Below are 23,720 nucleotides of genomic sequence, written 5' to 3'. Positions count from 1 at the left end.
GAAGGTTTAAGGCAAGGGGTGGGGGGGCAGGGAGGTGACTGGGGTGAAGCTGTCATGACTGATTCTGCTCAAATTTCTATCAAATTTGATTAAAATGTCGATTATTCCACTTAAAACGGGGCTGGTGCCTTGCAGGACATCTTCACACCCCCCCCACGGAGCCCTGAGAGCAAAGCACCGACACCTCCGAGGTGGGCACAGCTCCTTCCCCCCCCTCGCACCCCCAATTTCTTTATTTTACACCCCAAATTCCAGGAGGACGCCCTCTGGGAGAGCCGAGCCCCCGAGCGATGCCCGAGGCACCCCCCCAGGGGGATTCTGAAGAAATGGGGTGAAAAATGAACCAAAAGGGGGCGAAAATCAGCCAAAAGTAAGGGGTTGGGGTCCCCTGGGGCTCAGGGTGGGGTCTCTGTGGGTCTGGGGTCTCCTGGGACTTGGGGCCAGGGTCTTGGGGGTCCCAGGTCCCTGTGGGCCCTGCTCCCTTTGGGTCTGGGGTCCCGTGGGACCCAGGGCCGGGGTCCTGAGGGTCCTGGGTCCCCGTGGGTCTGGGGTCCCCGTGGGTGCTGCTCCCTTTGGGGCTGGGGTCCCCTGGGGCTTGGGGCTGGGGTCCTGGGTCCCCGTGGGGCTCAGTCCCTGTGGGTCTGGGGTCCCCTGGGGCTCAGGGCCGGGGTCCCGGGGGTCCCGGGTCCCGGTGGGGTCGGGGCAGGGTCCCCGTGGGTCTGGGGTCCCGTGGGCCCCGTCCCGCGCTCCCCGTCCCCGCGGGGTCCCCTCGGCCCCGCCCCCTCGGCTCCCCGCCCGGCCCCGCCCCTCTCGGCGCTGTCCCCGCCCCCCGCCGCGCCCAGCCAATGGCGGGCTGTAAACACGGCGGCGCGCCCCGCCCCCTGCCCCGCACCGCCCCGCCCCGCGGCGCGCCAATGGCCCGCGGGAGCCGGCGCGGGGGCGGGGCCTGGCAGCGAGGACCCCGCGGCGGGCCGGGGCTGCCCCGCGCTGTGCCTGCGCCGCGCTGCCGCTGCCCGGTGGTGCTGGCGGCGGTGCCCGGTGTGGGGGGGGGGAACCGGGAGCGAGCGATGCGGGGGGGGCGCGGGCCCCCCCGCGCTGTGGTGTCACAACAGGCGTGCGGCGCAGCGCCGCGGTCCCCAGCCACTAATTAATTGTTAATTAGGGGGGGAGCCGGGACACCGGGGAGGGGGGGGGGGCGGCGGAGGAGCCCCGGGGACCCCCCCGAGAAGGGGAGCGGGGCTCAGCGGGCCCCGGCAGGGTGTTAAACGGGGGGGGGGGGGGCAAAACCGGGAGAGGGGAGGGGGTAAAACAGAGAGGGGGGGGTAAATAGAGGGGGGGGGGAAAACCGGGAAGGGGGGGAGGAACCGGGGAGAGGGGGGGAAACAGGGAAAGGGGGGGGGTAAAACCGGGGGTGGGGGGGTAAAATTGGGGAGGGGTAAAACAGGGAAAGGGGGGGGGGAAATAGGGAAAGGGGGGGCTGAATCGGGAGGGGGGGGCCCCATGCCGGCAGCAGCCTGGGGCGGGGGCCGGCGGGGGCTCTGCTCGCGGCCCCCCCCCGCCCCGCAGCCGCGATGCCGCCCGTAGGGCCCGGCCCTTCCCCGCGCCGCGCCCGGCGATCAGGCAGCGCGCTGGCCCGCTACGTCTCGGTGCCTGCCGGGGTCCTGGCTCCGGAGCCCGTGCGGGGATGTGTGGGAGACCCCGCGCCGGCCGCCGCTCAGAGCTCACGGTGAGTTGTTACAATGTAGCGATCCCGGCCCCCTCCCCCGCCCCCCCTCCCCCACCCCACCCCCCCTCCCCTCCCGGCCCCCCCCCCCCCCCGTTCCTTCACCCCCCCCCCGGCCCCGTTCCCGCTCCGGGCCCCCCCGGGCCCCGCCGCTTTTCTCCCCCCCCCACCCCCCCCCTCCCCTCCTCCCCTCCCGGTTCTCTCCCCCCCTCCCCCCCCGCCCCTTTTCCCCGCCCCCTCCCCGCTCTCCCGGACCCCCCCCCCCCCCCCCAACGAGCCCCGGGGGGAGCCGCGGCCGAATAAAGTGGAGTTTGCGCCCCCCCCCCTCCTCCTGCGCGCCCCCCCCCGCTCTCTGCTCGTCTTCATTCGCCCCCGGCCTCCGCGCCCCGACGCCCCCCGCCTTTTGTTCGCTCGGCACGGGCGGGGGGGGGGGGCCGCGACCCCCGGGGATGGCCCCCCCGGGGATGTGCCCCCCCCGCTGATAACGCCCCCCGGATGTTGTGCACCCCTCGTATTGCCCCCCCCGCACTGTTGATGAGCCCCCTCCTCACTGTTGATGTGCCCCCCCCCCGGTGTTACACCCCCTGCCGTTGTGCCCCCCCCCCCCCATGATGTCCCTTATGGTGAGCTGCCCCCCTGATGTGCCCCCCCCGATGTTGTACACCCCTGGCATTGCCCCCCCCCCGACGTTACACCCCCTGCCATTGCACCCCCATGATATTGTGCCCCCCCCCGGTGATGTCCCCTATGTTGATGTGCCCCCCCCCCGGTATTCTGCACCCCTGATGTGCCCCCCCCCGGTGTTACACCCCCTGGCATTGCCCCCCCGATGATGTTGTGCCCCCCCCAAGTGATGCACCCCCCCGATGTCATACACCCCCTGCCATTGTGCCCCCCCAGGTGCTGTGCACCCCTCACGGTGTGCCCCCCCCAGGGGTTACACCCCCTGGCATTGCACCCCCCCAGGTGTTGTGCCCCCCCTTGGTATCCTGCACCCCCCACATTTTGCCCCCCTTGGTGTCGTACCCCCACATCCTGCACCCCCCCTGGCATTCTGTGCCCCCACGTTGACCCCCCCCGGTTGCTGTGCACCCCCCGTGTTGTGCACCCCCCACATTGAGCACCCACCTTGGCGCCAGCAGCACCCCCAGACCCGTGCCCTGGTGACCCCACGAGGGGCCCGGTGGGCTCAGGGGGTCCCCACTGGGCTTGGGGTGCCTTGGGGCGCCTTGGGGTGTTTTGGGGTGCCCTGGGGGTGCCTTGAGGTGCCTTGGGGGGTGCCTTGGGGGTGATTCAGGGTGCCTTGGGGTGCTTTATGGCACCTCGGGGTGCTTTGGGGTGCCTTGGGGGCACCTCAGGGTGTTTTGGGGGCACCTTGTGGTGCCTTGGGGCGCCTTGGGGCGCCTTGGGGTGCCCTGGGGGTGCCTTGAGGTGCTTTGGGGTGCCTTAGGGGTGCCCTGAGGGTGCCTCGGGGCGTCTCAGGGTGCTTTGGGGCACCTCGGGGTGCTTTGGGGCGCCTCGGGGTGCATTGGGGCACCTTGGGGTGCTTTGGGGCGCCTCGGGGTGCGGGTGGCCCCATCCTGCTGCTACCGGGGGCCGCTCGGTGCCGGGCGATGCTGGAGGGTGACAGCGCCACGGGGACACCCGGTGGGACCCCCTCCTTCCTCCCCAAGCCCCCCCATGGGTGCAGCCCTCCTCTTCCTCGGCCCCCATGGCCAAAATTTTCTCCCTGGCGCCTTGGAGGAGCCCCAGCTTGGTGCTGGGGACCCGTTGGTGCTGTGGCCGCGGTGCTGATGGGCTCAGGCCACCAAATTTTGGGTTTTTGGAAAGAGCAGGCTGCCAAATTTGGGGTTTTGGGCAGGGATTTGGCTGCCCAATTCCAGGCTTTGAGGGGTTATCGCACCGCGGGGTCCCCGCACGTGCCCAACGCCGCGTCCCTCCGCGGGGAAACCTGCCGAAATCGGGGTGAAATTGGGCCGAAATCGGGCCGAAATCGCCTCGTTTGCAGCACCGCCAGCAGCCCAGGCGGCCGCGGTGGGCTTGGAGAGGGGGAAGGGGTCGCGTCCACCCGCGGCGGGAGCTCTGCGGCTGATTTTGGGGGGCAAAATTTGGCCGAAAATTCGGTGTCGGGGTCAGGCCCGGTGCCGGTGCTCGGCTTTTTCCCGGGCACCGCCGAGGGCCCCCGGTGCCGCCCGGCCTCGCGCTCCCGAGCGAAGTCTGGAAATGATTTGGAGCAAAACGCGGGGAGGGGGGGAAGGAGGGAGGGGAGGGAAGCGAGGAGCGGGCGCCGGGCTCCTGCCTCGGACCAGGCACCGGTGAACCGGGGCGGGGGGGGTGGGTGTGAGGGCCGCGGGCACCCCCAATTTCTCCTGGAAGCGTGGGGTCGGGGGTCCTGGGGCGCAGAGAGATGCTGGTCGGGAGGGGTGGAAGGATGGAGAGGGGTTTTGGCGGAGCCTCGGGGACTGGGAGGAACTGGGAGACTGGAGTGGAGCGGGGAGGAGGAATTCGGAGTGGAGCTGGGGACCGGAATCGGTGCTGGGAGCCTGAACTGGTGCTGGGAGCCTAAACTGGGGCAGAGCTGGGGACCTGAATCGGAGTGGAGCGGGGAGGCTGAATCAAAGTGGAGCAGGGAGCCTGAACTGGATTGGAACGGGGAGCCTGAACTGGTGCTGGGAGCCTAAACTGGTGCAGAGCTGGGGACCTGAACTGGATTGGAGCGGGGAGCCGGAATCGGTGCTGGGAGCCTGGATTGGAGTGGAGCTGGAAACCGAAATCGGAGTGGAGCTGGGGACCTGAACTGGAGCGGGGAGCCTGAACTGGATTGGAGTGGGGAGCCGGAATCGGTGCTGGGAGCCGAAACTGGTGCAGAGCTGGGGACCTGGACCGGAGCGGAGCGGAGGACCTAAATCGGAGCTGGGAACCTAAATTGGAGTGGAGCCAGGAGCCTGAATCGGAGTGAAGTGGGGAGCCTGAACCGAAGCAGAGCTGGGAACCAAAATTGGTGCTGGGAACTTGAATCGGAGTGGAACTGGGAGCCTAAATCGGAGTGGAACTGGGAGCCTGAATCGGAGTGGAGCCAGGAACCGAAATCGGAGCGGATTTGGGGACCCGAATCAGCGTGAGGAACCTGAATCAGAGCAGGGCGCCTAAACCGGAGCTGGGAGCCTAAACCGGAGCAGGGCCCCCGTGGGCACCGCGCTCTGCTCGTGGCCGCCGGCCTCCGAAATTTTGGGATTGACCCTCGGGGGGGTCGGGGTCGCGGGGGGCTGCTGGGGGCAGCGCCGCTCGCGCCCGGTTCCTGGAGCTCCCCGGGCACGGCGCTGGGGAGCCGGCCGTTAAAAATAGCCGCTCGCCGTTGGTATGTGCAGAATCTGCCCCGTTTCCTTTTTTAAATTTCTGCGAGCAAAGAAGAAGAAGAAAAAAAAAAAAAAGAAAAGAAGAAGAAAAAAAAAAAAGAAAGAAGAAGGAGAAGAAGAAGAGCAGCACCCCGCGCGGCGGCTGGTCACGGCCCAAATATTTATCAGTGAGGGGGGGGCTCCTGCCGGGGGCTGGGGGCTTCCTCGGGGTCCCACAGCAGGGCCCTGACCCCGTCCCGTGGCTCTGGAGTTGATTTTGCTGGAGAAAACCTCAAAAATAGACAAATGGCACCCAAAAGCGTGGCAGGAGGAGCGGGTGGCACTTTGTGGTCCAGGACGAGCGCTGCCTGCAGCTTCCCCCACCCTAAATCCTAAAGTTTGGTGGTCCCAAAGTGGTGACACCTGCGGGGGGGCCACGAGTGAATTTTGGGGGATTTTTGGGGGGCTGTGGGACCGGCCCCAGGCCCGAGCTGCCCCGCTCGGGGTTCATTTTCCTCCCCTCCTCGCCGGGCGGTGCAGGGGGTAAAGTCCGGAGGCGTCCCCCGGTGTAAAGTCCTCCCCGGCGCCGGGTTCCGCGTTCCGGCAGCGGGCAGGGGGTGTGCGAGCCCCCCCCGGGGGGCTGGGGGACGTCGGGAGGAGCAGGGCGGGTTTTAAGGAAGAAGTCGGGGGATTTGGGCAACCCGGGGTCGGTGCCGGGGCCCCATCCAGCTCTGCGCTCCCGTAACCGCTCGGCTTGGCGTTGCCGGGGGGGTTTTGGGTGGAGAATCCCTGATTTGGATGCTCTGGGCTCGGCCTGATGATGGTTTTTGAGAGGTCACGGGGGGGGGGGGGACACGGTCGGCTCCTTGAAGACCCCGTGGCTCCTGGCACCGTTTTCTTGCCCCCCCCCAGCACCCCGGTGAAGCCCCCGCTGGTTTTTGTAGGGTTTTTGGCGATCCAGCTGCTCAGAAACGAGCCCTCCTAGGGCCAAATTTGATTCCCAAGGCACAAATTTGGGGAATTCCTCTCCCGCTGCCTTCCCCCAGCCCTGGGGGGTGGTCGTGGGGAGCCCCCAAATCTGGGGCAGGGTCGTGGCGCTGCGGGGACCCCCCCGAGCGAGTTCCCCGCTGGTTCCCCGTCCCTTCCTGAGCTGGCTCGCGCCTCCTCGTTAGCTCGGAGCTCGTTAGCAGCCTCGTTTTGGGCCCTGCCCAGCCCACAGCTGCCGAGCAGATCCGGGCGGGGGGGGGACACCAAAATAACACCAAAAACACGACGGGAAAAAAGAAAAACAAACCCAAAACGAGCATTTCCCAGCCCCGCTCCTCAGAATGGGTTTGGCAAAGAGGGCGGCTGGGGCTGAGGTTGTCAGGAGGAGACCCTCGGATCCCCCTTCTGAACCCAAATACCCCAAAAATGTGCTAAGAAATGCCCCAAAAACATACAAACACTGCAAAAAAATGCAAAGAAACATCCAAAAACCATACAAATGCCCCAAAAACATACAAACACTGCAAAAAAATGCAAAGAAACATCCAAAAACCATACAAACGCCCCAAAAACATGCAAAGAAACATCCAAAAAATGTACAAATGCCCCAAAAACATGCAAAGAAACATCCAAAAACCATACAAACACCCCAAAAACGTACAAACTCCCCAGAAACATGCAAAGAAACATCCCAAAACCGTACAAATGCCCCCAAAACATGCAAAGAAGCATCCAAAAACCATACAAATGCCCCAAAACAAGCAAAGAAACATCCCAAAACCGTACAAACGCCCCCAAAACGTGCACCAAACCTCCAGAGGGGCGCGTGCTCGCCATCCCGCGCTCGCTTGGCGTCGAGTAGGACGGACCCGCCGACCTCCCTCTCTCCGCTCACCCCTTTTGGTTGTAAAAAGGGCTTTTTTTGGCCCCCTCACACCAGGAGGCGGCGGGGACGGCGCGGGGGAGCCGGCGCCTTGCCCCCTGCACCAAAAACCACCAAAACCCACCCAAAATAACGCTGGCGTTTGTGTTCAGGGAGGCTGAAGCCCAGAGGACCTGCAGCACCTGAGCGGATCCGGTCGTGCGCGGGGATTTCGTGGTGGGCCCGGGCAGGATGAGCGGCGCCGCGCGCCCCTAGGTAGGTGCCACACCGCGAGGGGCAGCCCCCCCCCGTGCCGGTACCCCCCCCGTGCCACCGCCCCCCCCGAAACGCGCCTCTCCCTCTCTGCAGGTGACATGGATGATGAGGACGGCCGGTGCTTGCTTGATGTCATTTGGTGAGTGGGTTTTTGGGGCCCCCACCGCCTTCGCTGCCTTCCCCCGCCCGCCTCGCTTCGATTCTGAGAGACCCCCCAAAAAAAAATAACCCCTGGGTGCGCTTGGGAGGGGGCCCAAACTGCTGGAAATTGGGAGTTTGGTGGTTTATTGTGGCCTTTCCCCAAAAATAACCCACCTGGGGGCTGCACAGGGCGCTTTGCCCAGCCCCTCGTTACCCCGAGCGCTGCTGGAACCCCTCCCCACGGCCCCGTCGGGGTTTGGGGTCCCTCCCCTGAAGGTTTTCGCCCCCTAAATTCTTCCCCTCCTGTTTTGCAGCGACCCCCAGGCCCTGAACGACTTCCTCCATGGATCCGAGAAGGTGAGCGGGGGCCTCACTCGCGGGAAAAAAAACGAAAAAATTTTGCCTCAAAAACGTTTGCGCCGGTCAAAGACAACCCCGGGCTGAGACCCCTTCCACTCCCAGGACTTTTTTCATTATTTTTTTCCCTTTTTTCCCCTTTTTCCTCGCTTCTGTCGGGCTCTGCCCAAGCCCTGGTGGCTGCGCTTCGGGGACCTCGGCAGAAGGGGTCGGGCGCTGCTCGACCCGGCATTTTGGGGCCATTTCAGGCGAAAACGGGTGTTCTCCCGGGAAGGCTGGGAGGGAGGCTCGCCCCGCCGCTGCCCGCGCGCCGTTCCCAGTCAGCGCTGAACTGGGCTTTTTTTTTTTTGTTGTTTTTTTTCATGATTTTTTTTCATACTCCATGTAAAGAAAGTAAACGCGATCTTTTTAATTGCAGATTGACAGTGATGATCTCCTGGACAACACAGGAGATGCAGCCAGTGCCTTTTTTGAAGGTGCTGGGGTAGGTATTTGGGTGATTTCTACGTGGGGAACGGTAGCTTAGAAACCTTCCTTTGGATTTTTTTCCCCTTTTTTGGTTTTTTTTTTTTGGTTTTGAGGCTCGTTTTCAGGCAGTGCTCCCCGGATCTGGAGAGAAGCAGCCCCAAGGGGTCCCCCCCCACCCCCCAGGTCGGGGGGAGCCAAGCCCGATGCTCGCGAGGGGCTGGAGAGCGCGGGAGGAAGGAGAGCAGGGAAGGAGCAGCGGCGCTCCCAGCCCCCCAGGGGGAATTTGGGGAAAATTCGGGCGTTTTGGAGCAGAAACGTCTCCTCGCCGTCCGCTTCGCTCCCCCCAGGTGGAGCAGGGAGCGCTCCTCTTCCTCACATCCCACGGGCGGAGCAGAGGGGAAACGCGAGGCAGAAATTCTAAAACCCTTTTCTTTTTGCCCCAAGAACCCGTTTTTTTTGGCCCGAAGCTCTTTTTTTTTCCCCCTCTACCTGCACATAAATTTAACAGAACCTTTTTTTTTTTCCCGTTCCTGTTCACGTTGCGCTTTATTTTTTTTCCTAAAGATTTGCTCAAAGCTGCTGCTGAGCGTAGCGGAGAGCTGAGGGTTGGCTCTGCGTGCCTTTAATTAGTTGATAGATTTAAATTTTCTGCTGGATTTTGGATTCTGCTCTTCCGAAGGCGCTTCTCCCTCCGGGGCGTGGGGCAGCGCGAGGCGCCGGGCACGAGGGGAGGCGCGGGGCTCTGGCTGAGCTCCCACCCTCCTTTAGGGAGCGGAATTTCCCCCTCCGGCCCCGGCAGCAGCCTCGGTTTTACCCCTGAGGAATTCGGGAGGGCGAGGAGCGCGCCCGGACCCCGCTGGCTCCTTACACCGGGTCCAGGCTCACTCCTCGGGGTGCCACGGGCAGCTTTTGGGGCTCCCCGGGGCGCTGCTTTGTGCAGAGCTTTGCCACCGCCCCACACGGGGGCTGCGGGGCAGGGCAGGGAACCTCCCCCCCTCCTCCCACCCCCCCAATTCACCGCCTTCTCCTCTCTCCCCCCGCTCCCCCCGTGTCCCAGCTGCACGTCCAGGAGCCCTCCGGCAACCACCTGAGCGCCGAGCAGAGCCAGCCCGCCACCAGCGTGGACCTCGATTTCCTGGAGGATGACATCCTGGGCTCCCCGGCCGGCGGCGCCGCCGCGGCGCTGCCCAACGCCGAGCAGCCCTGCGACATCCTGCAGCAGAGCCTGCAGGAGGCCAACATCACGGAGCAGACGCTGGAGGCCGAGGCCGAGCTGGACCTGGGCTCCTTCCAGCTGCCCACGCTGCAGCCCGTGGTGCAGGCCGCCTCGGACGGCGCCCCCCAGATCTTCTCCGGCGGCGCCGACCTGCTGGGGCTGCAGCAGCCCGCCGTGCTCACGCACCAGGCGCTGGTGCAGCAGCCGGTGGGGGCCGAGGTGGTGAACAAGGCCATCAGCGTGCAGCCCTTCCTGCAGCAGGTGGGGCTGGGCAACGTCACCATCCAGCCCATCTCCAACCTGCAGGGCCTGCCCAACGGCAGCCCCGGCGGCGCGCTGGGCATCGCGCCCATCCAGGTGGTGGGGCAGCAGGTGATGGCCATCAACCAGCCGGCGCAGCAGCTCATCGCCAAGCCCGTGCAGCCCTCGCCCGTGGCCGCCATGCCCGTGGGCAGCTACATCGCGCAGCCGGCCGCCGAGCAGCAGCAGGTGACGCTGGCCTCCACCGGCGTGTCGCCGCAGGGCGCCGGGCTGGTGATCCAGAAGAACCTGCCGGCCGTGGCCACCACCACGCTCAACGGCGGCTCCATGTTCGGCGGCGTGGCCGGCGCCCCCGCCTCGCAGCCCCTCACCGTCACCTCCAACCTCAGCAGCCCCCTGGTGCAGGCGCAGAACGTCATCATCCACCGCACGCCCACCCCCATCCAGCCCAAGCCCGCCGGCGTCCTGCAGCAGAAGCTCTACCAGATCACCCCCAAGCCCTTCGCCCCCAACAACGCCACGCTCGCCATCCCCGGCGAGGCGGCCCTGCAGCAGCAGAAGGCGCAGCAGAACCTCACCTTCATGGCGGGCAAGGCCGGCCAGAACGTGGTGCTCTCGGGCTTCCCGCAGGGGCTGCCGGCCAACGTCTTCAAGCAGCCCCCGCCGCAGCAGCCGGCGCTCAGCAAGCCCATGAGCGTGCACCTCCTCAACCAGGGCAGCAGCATCGTCATCCCGGCGCAGCACGTGCCGCAGGCGGTGCTGCAGGGCCAGAACCAGTTCCTGCTCCCCGGGCAGCTGGCCGGCGCCTCGGCCGTGCAGCTCCCGCAGCAGCTCTCGGCGCTGCCGGCCAACATGGGCGGCCAGATCCTCACGGCCTCGCACGCCAGCGGCCAGGCGCACATCATCACCAGCCCGGGGCCGGGCGGGCAGCTGATCGCCAACCAGGCGCTGCCGGCGCAGATCCTCACCAACCAGAACCTCGCCGGGCAGCTCAACCTGGGCCAGGTGCTGACCTCGCAGAACGCCCACGGCACCGCGCACATCCTCTCGGCCCCCATCCAGCTGCAGCCGGGCCAGGTGGGGCAGCCGGCGCTCTTCCAGATGCCCGTGTCCCTGGCCAGCAGCCTGAGCACGCAGAGCCAGCCGGCGGTGGCCGCCTCGCTGCCCGGCGGTGCCATCGGCCAGCCGGGCCCCACGGTGATCCAGGGGGTGACGCTGCCCAGCCAGGTGGCCATGCTCAACGCCGCCGACAACCTGGGCCCTGCCGTCAGCATCCAGCCCCCCCCCTCCGCCGCCGCCGCCGCCAGCAGCCAGAGCCCCGGTTTGGTGCAGCCGCAGCCCGCCTCCGCCGCCGGCCTCCTCCCCGGCGCCGAGCAGTCGTCCATCCTCACCGTCCAGGCGGCCCCGCAGCCGCCCGCCGCGCCGCCGCCGCTGCAGCTCAGCGTGCAGCCCCCGCCGCCCGCCCCGCCGCCCGCCACGGCTCAGCCCAGCCCCGGTTTGGCCTCTTCCAGCCCCGAAAAAATCATCCTGGGCCAGGCGGCCGCCGGCGCCGTCATCAGCCAGGACTCCATGCAGATGTTCCTGCAGCAGGCGAGTAGATCTGCACCGCGGGGGGAACGCCGCGTGGGTGCCGGGGATGGGTTCGGTGTCCCCATGGGCACTGGGGATGGGTTTGGTGTCCCCATGGGTGCCAGGGACGGGTTTGGTGTCCCCGTGGGTGCTGGGGACGGGTTTGGTGTCCCCGTGGGCACTGGGGATGGGTTTGGTGTCCCCGTGGGTGCCGGGGACGGGTTTGGTGTCCCCATGGGTGCCAGGGATGGGTTTGGTGTCCCCGTGGGTGCCGGGGACGGGTCCGGTGTCCCCATGGGTGCCGGGGATGGGTTTGGTGTCCCCATGGGTGCCAGGGATGGGTTCGGTGTCCCCATGGGTGCCGGGGATGGGTTTGGTGTCCCTGTGGGTGCCGGGGACGGGTTTGGTGTCCCCATGGGTGCCAGGGATGGGTTTGGTGTCCCCATGGGCACTGGGGATGGGTTCGGTGTCCCCATGGGTGCCGGGGATGGGTCCGGTGTCCCCATGGGTGCCAGGGATGGGTTCGGTGCCTCCATGGGTGCCGGGGACGGGTTTGGTGGCCCCGTGGGTGCCAGGGATGGGTTTGGTGTCCCCATGGGTGCCAGGGATGGGTTTGGTGTCCCCATGGGTGCCAGGGACAGGTTCGGTGTCCCTATGGGTGCCGGGGCTGAGCCCCGTGGGTTATCGGGGATTGGGGATTGGGTTCGGTCCCCGGCGGCACCGCGCGGCGTCCCGGCATCGCCAAGGCTGCGGCGCCCACTGGTCGGGGTGATTGTGGTTGGTGGGTGACAAGGGGAGGTTATTTGGGGGAAAATAAGGGTTTATTTTGGTGGGAAATAATGATTTATTGGGGGAAAGTCACCGTTTTTGGTAAGAGATCGTGGTTTGTTGGTGACAAATGGTGGTTTATTGGTGAAAAGTTATGGTTTGTTGGTGACAAGTCATGGTTAGTTGGTGCCAAATGGCAGATTGTTGGTGAAAAATAATGGTTTATTGGTGCCAAATCATGGCTTGTTGGTAAAAAATAAGAATTTATTGGTGAAAAATCACCCTTTTTGGTGACAGATTGTAGTTTGTTGGTGTCAAGTGGTGGTTTATTGGTGAAAAGTCATGGTTAGTTGGTGCCAAATGGCAGCTTGTTGGTAAAAATAATGGTTTAATGGTGAAAAATACGTTTATTGGTGAAAAATGGTGATTTGTTGGTGACAAATCATGGCTTGATGGTGAGAAATCGCAGTTTATGGGTGACAAATCGTGGCTTTTTGGTGAAAAGTAACGGTTTATTGGTGACAAAGTTGCATTTTATCGGTGATAACGCACGGTTTGTTGGTGACAAGTCGTGGATTGGGGACAAATCTCGTTTTTTTGGTGAAAAATCTCAGGCTGGTGGTGACGAACGGCAGCTAATTAGTGACAAAGCGCAGGTTGGTGGCGAGGAACCGCGGGCTGGTGGTGACGGTGGTGCTTGGGTGACAAGTTGGGGTGTTTTGGTGACAAATCATGGCATTTTGGTGACGATGATGATATTTTGGTGATGAATCTTGGTGTTTTGGTGACGATGGTGGCATTTTGGTGACAAATGGTGGCATTTTGGTCACAATGATGGTGTTTTGGTGATGAATCCTGGCGTTTTGGTGACGAATCTTGGTGTTTTGGTGACGACGGTGGCATTTTGGTAACAAATGGTGGCATTTTGGTGACAAATCTGGGTGTTTTGGTGACGATGGTGGCGTTTTGGTGGCAAATCTTGGCGTTTTGGTGACGAATCGTGGCGTTTTGGTGACAAAGAGCAGTTTGTGGTGACAAATCGTGGGGTTTTGGTGACGGATCGTGGCATTTCGGTGACAAAGGTGGCGTTTTGGTGACAAATCTCGGTATTTTGGTGACCCTCCCAGCTCCACATTCAGACCTTATCCCCGCACAGCCCGAGGGCACCCCAAATCGCTCCCCGGCACCGCCGCACCCGCGGGTGCCTCCGGTTTTGCTCCGTCTCGGTTCCCCCCCCAAATGCCCCCCCCTTTCCCCAAATGCCCCCCCCCAGCCCCCCGGCACGGAGGAAGGGCCCGGGGGTGGCTCTCAGCCGGGGGCGTCCCCTCGTCCGTCCCCCCGTCCGTCCGTCCGTCCCCATGTCCCCCCCCCCAGCCCCGCTCCCCCCCCCCGCTTGCTTTTGCCTCCGCGCCCCCACTAACCCCCCCCCGGCTGCTTCCTCCTCCTCCTCCTCCTCCTCCCCCCCCCCTACAGCCCCTGGGGGCCGCAGGGCTGGGCTGGGTGGTCCAGGGCCATCCCCGTTAATTAATGGGACGTCCCATTAACATCCCTGTTAATTAATGGGACATCCCGTTAACATCCCCGTTAGTTTACAGGATGTCCCGTTAACATCCCTGTTAATTAATGGGGCCATCCTGTTAATATCCCTATTAATTAATGGGACATCCCGTTAACATCCCTGTTAGTTTACAGGATGTCCCGTTAACATCCCTGTTAATTAGTGGGACATCCCATTAACATCCCTGTTAATTAGTGGGGCCATCCCGTTAACATCCCTGTTAATTAGTGGGACATCCCATTAACATCCCTATTAATTAATGAGGCTGTCCCGTTAACACCCCCGTTAGTTACCAGGCCATCCCGTTACCATCCCTGTTAATTAACGGGACACCCCGTTAACACCCCTATTAATTAATGAGGCCGTCCCATTACCATCCCTGTTCATTACCAGCCCATCCCATTAACCCCCCATTAATTACTGGGGCTGTCACCCCCCCCAGATCTCCCCCCCCCTCCAGCCCTGAGAGCCCCTGGGGCAGCAATTTGGGGCTGTGGGGACCCCCCCATTCCCCCCCAAACCCCCCCAACCCCTCTCCCCTTGGCTCAGCGCAGGGCAGGGGGCGACCCCCGGGGGTGGGGGCTGCGGGGAGACCCCCGGGGGGGGGCCGGGGGCTTGCGGGGCTGCCACTAACCTCTCGCTTTTCCTTCTCTGTTGCAGCTTCCCGCGGGGCAGCAGAAGCTCCCTGGAGCCTCCCCGTCCCCCTCCCTCGCTCCCCCCGCCCTGGGGGACACCCCCCAGCTGCCCCCCCCCCAAATGCCCTCCCCGCACGCCGCCCGCCCCCCCTCGCAGCCCCAACCCCTCTCCCGCCCCCCCTCGCGCCCCCACTCGCGCCCCCCCTCCCAGCCCCGGCCCCCCTCCGAGCCCCTCGCCCGCTCCTGCACCCCCCAGGCCCCCCTCCCGGGGGGGCTCTACGTCATCCAAAACCCCCTCGCCCCCACGCCCCCGCTGCCCCCCCTGCGCCCCCCATCCCAATCGCCGGCCCCTTTCCAACCCCCTTGCGAGGGGCAGCCCCCGGCTGCGCCCCCCCCGGACGCCCCCCACTCCCATTCCCCCCATTTCCAGCTGCAGTTCCCCCCCCAGGGGGGGGGCAAGCCCCCGACCCCCACCCCGGGGCTCCACCTGGGTGAGCCTCAGAGGAGCTTTCAGCTGGTGCCCGGCCCCTTCCCCACCCTGGCGGCCGCCCCCAGCCCCACTCCTCAGCAGAAGCAATTACTGGACAGGTTCCCGCAGGTAATTAAGAGCTAACGAGGCTGGGGGGGGCTCCCCCCCCCTCGCTGTAGGACCCTAAGACCCCCCCGTCAGGGTGCTCGGGGCGCCCTCGGCTGCGTGCGACCCCTCGGGATGGGGAGGGGGGGAGGCGGCTGCGCCGGGTGGGGGGGGCAAACTGGGGCCGTGGGGCCCTTGTTAGCGGCCCCCCTGCCTAATTAATGGGGGGGGGGCAAAAATGGGGACAAAAAGGGACAGAAAGGGCAACGAGGATGGTTTTTTGGGGGGTTTGGGGGCTCATCCCTGAGCCCCGTGGCGTGGAGCAGGAGCAGCGCGGCACGAGCAGACCCCCTTAACCCCCCCCCCACCCCAAAAAAAATGCCTTGGGGGTGGGGGGCACCTCCTGACCCCTCCTCTCGCCCCCCCCAGGTGCCGCAGGGGCTGATCCTGCAGGCCAAGCAGCCCCCCCCCTCCAGCCAGCCCGGCCCCGCGCTCGGCCCCTTCAGCAGCCAGCCCTCCTCCGTGCTGGTCAGCAGCCAGGGGGGGGCCGTGACCACCACGCCCGCCCCCCCCCACAGCCACGCGCCCCCCGCCGGCCCGACGCCCACCACAGGTTGGTGACCCCCCCCCAGACCTTGTTACCCCCCCCAGACCTCATTTCCCTCCTCCAAGACCTCTTTGACCCCCTCCTGAGACCTCGTGACCCCCCCCCCAAAACCGTGTTACCCCCCCCAGCCCAGCATGATTTGGGTTGGGGCCATCCCCAGGGGCTTTTTGGAGTTCTGGGGGGGTTTTGGGGGGTTCTGGGGGGGGTTCTGGGGGGGCTTTTGGGGTTCTGGGGGGGCTTTTGGGGATTCTTGGGGGGCTTTTGGGGGTTCTGGGGGGGCTTTTTGGGGTTTGGGGGGGGGTTGGGGGGTTTTGGGGGGGCTTTTGAGGGTTCGGGGGGGCTTTGGGTTTTTTTTTGGGGGGGGGTTGGGGAGGCTTTGGGGGTTTTGGGGTTTTCCAGCACCGCGGGTGAAGCTCAGCCCAGTGCTGGCGGGACCCTTGAGGGGGTGGGGGGCGTGCGGGTGACCCCCCCCCGTGTGCCCCCCCCCAGGTATCGCCGCCCCGGCGCCCGCCGAGAGCAAACCCTTCCCCAGCGCCCCCACGCCCATCCCCGCCGGGAAGGGGGCTGCGACCCAGGGCAAGCCGGGACCCCCCCTCGCCATCCAGCAGCCCACCCAGGTGAGACAAATATCAGATTTTTCACCATTTACCCGTTTTGCTGGGAATTTGCCCCGTTTTGGAGCCAAGCAGGACACTGCCCCAGCAACAAAACCCTCAGGCTTCGTTCCCCTGCTTGACTCAGCGCTGATTTTGGGGGGTTTTCTGGCTTTTGCCGCAAATTTCGGGGAGCACAAAGCAGAACAAAACCTCTTTTTGGGCAGAAATGGGTTTTTAAACCGCGGAATTTCCACCTGAGCAGGGAGGGGAGGGGGGGGGAAGCTCCTCCGCTTCTCACCGCACAGCAGAGGTCGAAGAGCTGTGATTTGGGGGGTTTGGGACCCCAAATTAAGTTTTTTTTTTTGCTTTTTTTCTCTTTTTTGCAGGCGAAGCCCGGAGTGATCAGCTCGGTGTCGGGCCTGAACCTGGCCAAAGGCCCCCTGCAGATCCAGGTGGTGGGGAAGGGGCTCCCGCAGCTCGTGCCCTCCGTCCCCGTGCAGACCCCAACCCTGGTGAGGGCTCGGGGGGGGGCTCCCCGGGGGGGTCCGGCGCCCACCGAGCTGGGACGGGAGCCGTGGGTTCCACGAATTTTCTTGGAATTCTTGTGGGGACCCTGCAGAGGATCCTTATATCCACCGGGGGGGGTCTCCATGCCCAAACCCCCCCCAGTTTCTTGCTCCAAACCCCCTGCCCTCCTAGGGGCCACCCCTCCCAACCCCGTTCTGGGTCCTTAAATCCCAAAAAGAGGAGGAATTCCCCCAACTGGAGGACCCCCCCCCCTGCAGTCCTACATCTGCCCCCCTCACCTCTGATATTTTTCCCCCCCCCAGTATGACAGCAAGCTCGGCAGCCTGAAGAAAGCCCCCACACTACAGCCCAGCAAAGAGGCTTGGTGAGTGCACGGGGAGGGGGACAAAAAACCCTCACATTGGGTTGAAAATTCGTCATTTTGATCAAACCCTCACATTGATCAAAATGACGAATTTTCAACCCAAACCCTCATTATGGGCCGGTTTGGGGTGAATTTCCGCCTTTCCAACCCCCAAACCGGGCTCCCCGCAGGAGTCCTCCGCGGCTCCTCTCCGCGGTGGGGGCTGCGTGGTGATTTTGGGGCTCCTCTCCCCTTTTTTTTTCCTTTTTTCCCCAGTTTCCTGGAGCAGCTGCACAAGCAGCAGGGCGCGGTGCTGCACCCCGACTACAAATCCTCCTTCCGCTCCTTCGAGGACGCGCTGCAGCGCCTGCTGCCCTACCACGTCTACCAGGGGATGCTGCCCTCCCCGCAGGACTACCGCAAGGGTGAGCGCTGGGGGGGCCGCCCCGGCACCCCAAATCACCGGGGGGGGCACGGCGTGGCCGGATCTGCTTTAAAAATGCAAAAAAAAAAGGCACGCGGGCTGGTTTTAGGGCCAAAAAAAGGGAAAAGGCGGCGGTGCTCCAAAAAGCGTGAATTCCCAGGGCAGCCTCAGGGCGCCGGGGCTTGGTCCTGGAGCTTTTCCAAGCTCTGCTGGAGGATTTTGGTGTTTTGGGGACCAAATTTAGGGGATGGGTCAGGCACCCCAGGGTCCTCGGGGTCATTAGGGACAGCACCCAAGGGTCATTGGGGTCATTGGGGACAGCACCCAAGGGTCCTTGGGGTCATTAGGGACGGCACCCAAGGGTCCTCGGGGTCATTAGGGACTGAACCAAAGGGTCCTTGGGGTCATTAGGGACGGCACCCAAGGGTCCTCGGGGTCATTAGGGACTGAACCAAAGGGTCCTTGGGGTCATTAGGGACGGCACCCAAGGGTCCTCGGGGTCATTAGGGACAGCACCCAAGGGTCATTGGGGTCATTAGGGACTGAACCAAAGGGTCCTTGGGGTCATTGGGGACAGCACCCGAGGGTCCTTGGGGTCATTGGGGACAGCACCCAAGGGTCCTCGGGGTCATTAGGGACAGCACCCGAGGGTCCTTGGGGTCATTAGGGACAGCACCCAAGGGTCCTTGGGGTCATTGGGGACAGCACCCGAGGGTCCTTGGGGTCATTCGGGAGGGCACCCAAAGGTCCTCGGGGTCATTAGGGACTGTACCCAAGGGTCCTCGGGGTCACTGGGGACGGCACCCAAGGGTCCTTGGGGTCATTAGGGACTGAACCAAAGGGTCCTTGGGGTCATTGGGGACAGCACCCAAGGGTCCTCGGGGTCATTAGGGACAGCACCCAAGGGTCCTTGGGGTCATTGGGGATGGCACCCAAGGGTCCTCGGGGTCATTTGGGACTGAACCAAAGGGTCCTTGGGGTCATTAGGGACAGCACCCAAAGGTCCTCGGGGTCATTAGGGACGGCACCCGAGGGTCCTTGGGGTTGTTAGGGATGGCACCCAAGGGTCCTCAGGGTCATTAGGGACAGCACCCGAGGGTCCTTGGGGTCATTAGGGACAGCACCCAAGGGTCCTCGGGGTCATTGGGGACGGCACCCGAGGGTCCTTGGGGTTGTTAGGGACAGCACCCAAGGGTCCTTGGGGTCATTGGGGACAGCACCCAAGGGTCCTTGGGGTCATTAGGGACGGGGCGATCCCGCGCCCGGGGGCTCCTCGGGGCGTTTTCTGAAGATCCCGTTCCCCGAGGAGCCCCCCGGCTCAGAACGAGAGCCCCTCACAGCCCCCCCTCCCTCTCCTTCTGCCCCCCCAGTGGACGAGGAGTTCGAGGTGGTGTCCGCGCAGCTGCTGAAGCGCACGCAGGCCATGCTGAACAAATACCGCCTGCTGCTGCTGGAGGAGTCCCGGGTAAGCCTGGGGGGGGGCTGCACGCCCAGGGGGGGGCTGCACGCCCAGGGGGGGGCTGCACACCCAGCTGGGGGCACCGGGACGGCTCCTCGCGGGGGGGGGAGGTGGTCCTGCAGGGCCTGGCGCTGCCCCCGACCCTTCCCGGGGGTGTTGGGGGGCAGCAACGCCCCCAAGGGGGGCCGGGAGCAGTGCGGGGGGGGGCGTTGAGGCAGCTCGCCCCCTCCTCAGCCCCTGCCCCACGGGAATGGGGGCACGGCAGGGCCACATCCTCTGACGAGTCCTCTTCTCCCCCCCCTCCCCTTTTTTTCCCCCTCTCCCCTTTTCCCCCCTCTCCCCTTTTTCCCCCCCCTCCCCCTTTTTCTCCCCCCTCTCCCCTTTTCCCCCCTCTCCTCTCCCCTTTTCTTCCCCCCTCTCCCCTTTTTCTCCCCCCTCTCCCCTTTTTCTCCCCCCTCTCCCCTTTTTCTCCCCCCTCTCCCCTTTTTTCCCCCCCTCTCCCCTTTTTTCCCCCCTCTCCCCTTTTTTCCCCCCCTCTCCCCTTTTCCCCCCCCTCCCCTTTTTTCTCCCCCTCTCCCCTTTTTCACCCCCTCTCCCCATTTTTCCCCCCTCTCCCCTTTTTTTTCCCCCCCCTCCCCTTTTTTTCCCCCCCCTCCCCTTTTCCCCCCCCTCCCCTTTTTTCCCCCCTCTCCCCTTTTTTCCCCCCCCTCCCCTTTTCCCCCCCCTCCCCTTTTTTCCCCCTCTCCCCCTTTTTCTCCCCCCTCTCCCCTTTTTTCCCCCCTCTCCCCTTTTTCCCCCCCCTCTCCCCTTTTTTTCCCCCCTCTCCCCTTCCCCCCCCCCTCTCCCCTTTTCCCCCCTCTCCCCTTTTCCTCTCCCCTTCTCCCCCCTCTCCCCTTCTCCCCCCTCTCCCTTTTTTCTCCCCCTCCTCCCCTTTTCCCCCCTCTCCCCTTTTTTCCCCCCTCTCCCCTTCTCCCCCCCTCCCCTTCTCCCCCTCTCCCTTTTCCCCCTCCCCACGCCCCCCCCGCAGAGAGTCAGCCCCTCGGCGGAGATGGTGATGATCGACCGCATGTTCATCCAGGAGGAGAAGACGATGCTGGCGCTGGACAAGCAGCTGGCCAAGGAGAAGCCAGGTGGGGGGCCGCGCTCCTGCCCTGCTTTATCTGCCTCTGCCCCCCCCCCTGCCCCCTCGGTGTCCCCCTCCCCCTGACCCCGCCTTGTTCCCCTGCAGACGAGTACGTGTCCTCCTCGCGCCCGCAGAGCCTGTCCTCGGCAGCGCTGGGCTCTTCCTCCTCCTCCTCCTCCTCCTCCTCCTCCTCGGGCACCGCGCTCGCCTCCGACACCGCCAAGGCTCCGTCAGCACAGCCGGCCCCCCCGCTCAACCCCCCCAAACTGGTGATCAAGCACAGCGGGGGGGGCTCCCCCTCGGTCAGCTGGGCCAAATCGGCCGCCCCCCCGGCGCTGGACGGCGACGAGGACGCGCTGCCCTCGCGGAGCAAGCCCCCCATCAAGACGTACGAGGCGCGCAGCCGCATCGGCCTCAAGCTGAAGATCAAGCAGGAGGCCGGGCTCAGCAAGGTGGTCCACAACACCGCCCTGGACCCCGTGCACCAGCCCCCCCCGCCGCCCCCACCCCCGCCGCCACCACCGCCCCCCCCGCCGGTCTGCAGGGTGATCAAAGCCGCCGAGCAGCCCCCCCCTCCCAGCACCGCCCCCACCACCGCCACCAGCACCTCGCAGATGAACGGCACGGTGGAGCACGGCGCCGCGGCGCCCCCCCCCGAGAAGAAAGCCGCCCCCCCCTCCTGCCGCCTGCCCCTCCGCAAGACCTACCGCGAGAACGTCGACGCCTTCGTGGCCGACAAGCCCCCCCCGCCGGCCGACTCCTGCCCCCACAAAGGCGGCCCCCCCAAAGCCGACAAGACCCCCGGTGGGACCCCCAAGCGGGAGGACGGCTCGCGGGGGGGCGTCATCGCCTCGCACAAGGCCCCCCCGGCGGCGGCGGCGGAGAGGAGCCGGGGGGAGGAAGGCTCCAAGCTCCTCTTCCTCAGCCGCGGAGACCCCCGCGCCCTCGCGCTGCAGGACGGCGCCGCCCCCCCCAAGGGCGACGACTCGAGCACCAGTGGCCTTCTGAAGGAGCTGGCCGAGGTGGAGGAGGAATTTTACCGGGGGATGCTCAAATCCGAGCCCCCCCCCGCCCCCACCACCACCTCCACCACCCCCACCACCGCCGGGGGGGCGCGGAGCTGGGCTGGGAGGTGCCGCTGCCCCCCGCCAAGCGCAGGAAGTCGGAGTCGTTGGAGGTGGACAACGCCAGCTTCTCCAGCGACAGCCCCCAGGACGACTCGCTGACCGAGCACCTGCAGAGCGCCATCGACAGCATCCTCAACCTGCAGCACCCCCAGCCCGGGGGGGGCCCCCCCAGCGCCCGGACCCCCTCCTCCTCCTACAACTCCTCCTCCTCGCCCCCCTTCTCCTCGCCCGCCCACCGCACGGACCCCTACCTCGCCCCCAGTCACAACGGCGGCCTTGGCGCCAGGACGTTGAACAGATAACAGCGAGCGAGGACCCCACGAGGAGCCCCCCCCCCAAAAAAAAAACACCCACACGGAGCCCCCCCCCCTGCACGGTGGGGCCCGGCCGCCGAGCGCGGGGGGCGGACTGGGGGGGGCCCGTAGGTGTTGTTGGCTGTGTAATTTAGATTCTGTAACAAATGGCTAATCTCAACCCCCCCACCCGGCGGTCTATTTTCTCTCCCCCCACCCCAAAAAAATCCCCCCCCCCCCCCCCCCCATCCAATCTCAGCACCCACCTCCCGCCCCGTGGAGCAGGCTCGGAGTCGAACCAACGGGAGGCCAAAGAGGACTCTGCAGGCGCTGCCCCCCCCCCAAAAAAAAAAAAAAAAGGCAAAATTTGGGCGCCCCCCCCCCTCCTCTAAATTATTCCCGGGGGGGGGGTCTTGGACCCTCAGCGGCCGGCCGGGGCCCCCCGGGAAGGAGCTGCAAACACTACGCACCGAAGGCAAGTCCACAGCACGCCCCCGAGACCCCCCCAGGAATTCGGAGCGGGGTCTCCTCCTCGGCGACCCCCCCCCAAATCCTCTTTTTTGTGGCTTTTTGTCTTTTTTTCCCCTTTCTGCTCCCGTTTCTGCCCTCTCGGAGCCCCCCCCTCGCCGTGCCTGAGGTCGAGCCGGCACCAGCCGCCGGTGCCACCGCGTGCCCCCCCCATGCCTTACGCGCTCCTCGCCCCGTTGCCGTCCCCCCCGCGCCAGGAGCCTGAGTTTTTGGGGTCAGATTGAGTGAATTTGGGGCCTAGGAAGCAGGACCCCCCCCCCCCCAGCCAGGGGGTTTCTGGATCCCGCGCCGTGAAAGGAGGCAAGGGGACAACCAGAAACCGCCGGGAGAAGGGCGGGCGGCCGGGCCTTGTCTGGGGGAATTTCACCAGGAAAAGGGAAAAAAAAAAAAGGAAAAATGGGGAAAAAAAAAGAAAAAATGGGGAAAAAAGGAAAAAATGGGGAAAAAAGCAGCAGCCTCGCGTGCCCCGGGCTCCTGGCGGCGGGACGGGGCCGGCCCTGCACGTCCGCTGGAGCCGCGCCAGCTCCGGGAGCGCCGCCCACCCCCAGCTTCCCCCCCCCTTGATTTTATTTTATTATTTTATTTTTTTAATTTTTTTTTAACTCTTCTTTCCTCTCCTTTCCGAGAAAAACCCATAAATCCACGTCCCGGGCCTGGGAACCGCTCCCCCCCCCCCCCCCCCCCCGGATGGCTCCGTCCCAGCCCCTCGGTGCCTGGAGCTCGTCCCCAAAGCCTTTTGGCGGGGGGGGGCTTTTTGAGCCAAAACCCCACGATTTTATTTATTCGGCCCGTTTTCACCCAGCTTGGGAGCTGGGAGAGCTCTGGCCCCGCGCTCCCCCCCGCTCCCTTTTCTTCTCGTTTTGTCCCCAAAAGAGGCCTTAAAAGCGTCCGTGCGCCCCCAAATCCCACGGGGGGGGGGGAGGAGAAGTCCCCGCTCTGGGGCATCGCCAAAAAGGGAGGAATCTCCCCAAAACGGTTGAGGCTTTTCTTCCGGCACGCGTTTCCACCCATGGGGGTCACCGCGTGCCCGCGCCTCGCTCTCACCTCTTATTTTTATTTTTTTGGCGCTTTTTTCCCCCTTTTTTATTTCATTTTTCGCACAGATTGGGCAGGGGCCGCTCCTCCCCGGGCATTTTTCTTGGAATTCTCTCGATTTCGGGTCCCGGGGAGCACTGAAGGGAGAGGCCGCTCCCCGGGCGCCAACATTCGGCGTTTTCCTTTTTTCTGTCTACATCTATATAAAAAATGTGTATTAACGCGGTTGGGTTTTGTTTAGTGTCTCTTTTTTTTTTCTTTTTTTTTCTTTTTTTTTTTTAATCCGAGCAGGAAGCGTGGCTGGGGACCGGCAGCTCCTTTTCTTCTTCCTTCCCCCCCCCGCGAGCCGGCGAAGAACCCCAAATCCCCGTTTTTTTTCACCAAAAAGGCCGTTCAGCGCCGGCTCTCCCCCAAAAACCTCCCAAATTCCCCAATTTCCCAGTAAAAAGCCGCTCGGGGGGGCCGGGGGGGGGGGAACCGCTTCCACCCTGGTGTCGCCGCTATCCCGCCCGGCCCCCCTGCGCCGTGATTCCCCAAAACCAGGTAAAATGCCCCAAAACGCCCCAAAGCCCAGCGGCAGGGGGGGAGAAGCCCCCGGCGCCCCCCCCCGAGCCCCCCCTGTCCCGCCCGCTGGTCCCAGTGCCCGCGGTCACCGTCGGAACCGAAATATAGTACTATAAAATAATTTTGTACTGTATTTATTGTGCATACCGAGTTTTTTAAAGAATTATGTACATTTAGTACTTCTGTGTAAATTAAAGCGCTCTTCTTTTTAAAAACTGCGCCCGCCTCGCGCTCTGCTTCTTCCCGCCGCGCTTTTGGGGTGAGTTCCGCTGCTTTTGGGGCCCTCAGCGTTCTGGGGTGGATCTCTCCTAGTTCCAGGTTCTCCGCGTTTTGGGGCGAATCCCTCTAAATCTGAATTCTCCT

General features: G+C 64.5%; 1 protein-coding gene across 1 annotated transcript; it reads left to right on the top strand.

Moving 5' to 3' along the window:
* The first annotated feature begins 1,356 nt into the window (after positions 1-1,356).
* Positions 1,357-23,575, top strand: BICRA (BRD4 interacting chromatin remodeling complex associated protein). Its single transcript, XM_072030105.1, is given in 15 exon segments — positions 1,357-1,726; positions 7,081-7,183; positions 7,277-7,322; positions 7,639-7,681; positions 8,100-8,165; positions 9,207-11,216; positions 15,160-15,343; positions 15,827-15,954; positions 16,320-16,445; positions 16,764-16,825; positions 17,081-17,229; positions 18,599-18,693; positions 19,715-19,817; positions 19,916-20,895; positions 20,898-23,575. Coding segments are annotated over 13 exon segments (4,329 nt in total). The 5' UTR covers positions 1,357-1,726; positions 7,081-7,183; positions 7,277-7,281; the 3' UTR covers positions 21,240-23,575.
* The last annotated feature ends 145 nt before the right edge of the window (positions 23,576-23,720 follow it).

The sequence above is a fragment of the Anas platyrhynchos genome, chromosome 33 (assembly GCF_047663525.1).
Source record: "Anas platyrhynchos isolate ZD024472 breed Pekin duck chromosome 33, IASCAAS_PekinDuck_T2T, whole genome shotgun sequence".
NCBI lineage: Eukaryota > Metazoa > Chordata > Aves > Anseriformes > Anatidae > Anas > Anas platyrhynchos.
Note: the sequence above shows the minus strand (reverse complement) of the source record. Positions and strands in the feature narration are given on the sequence as shown.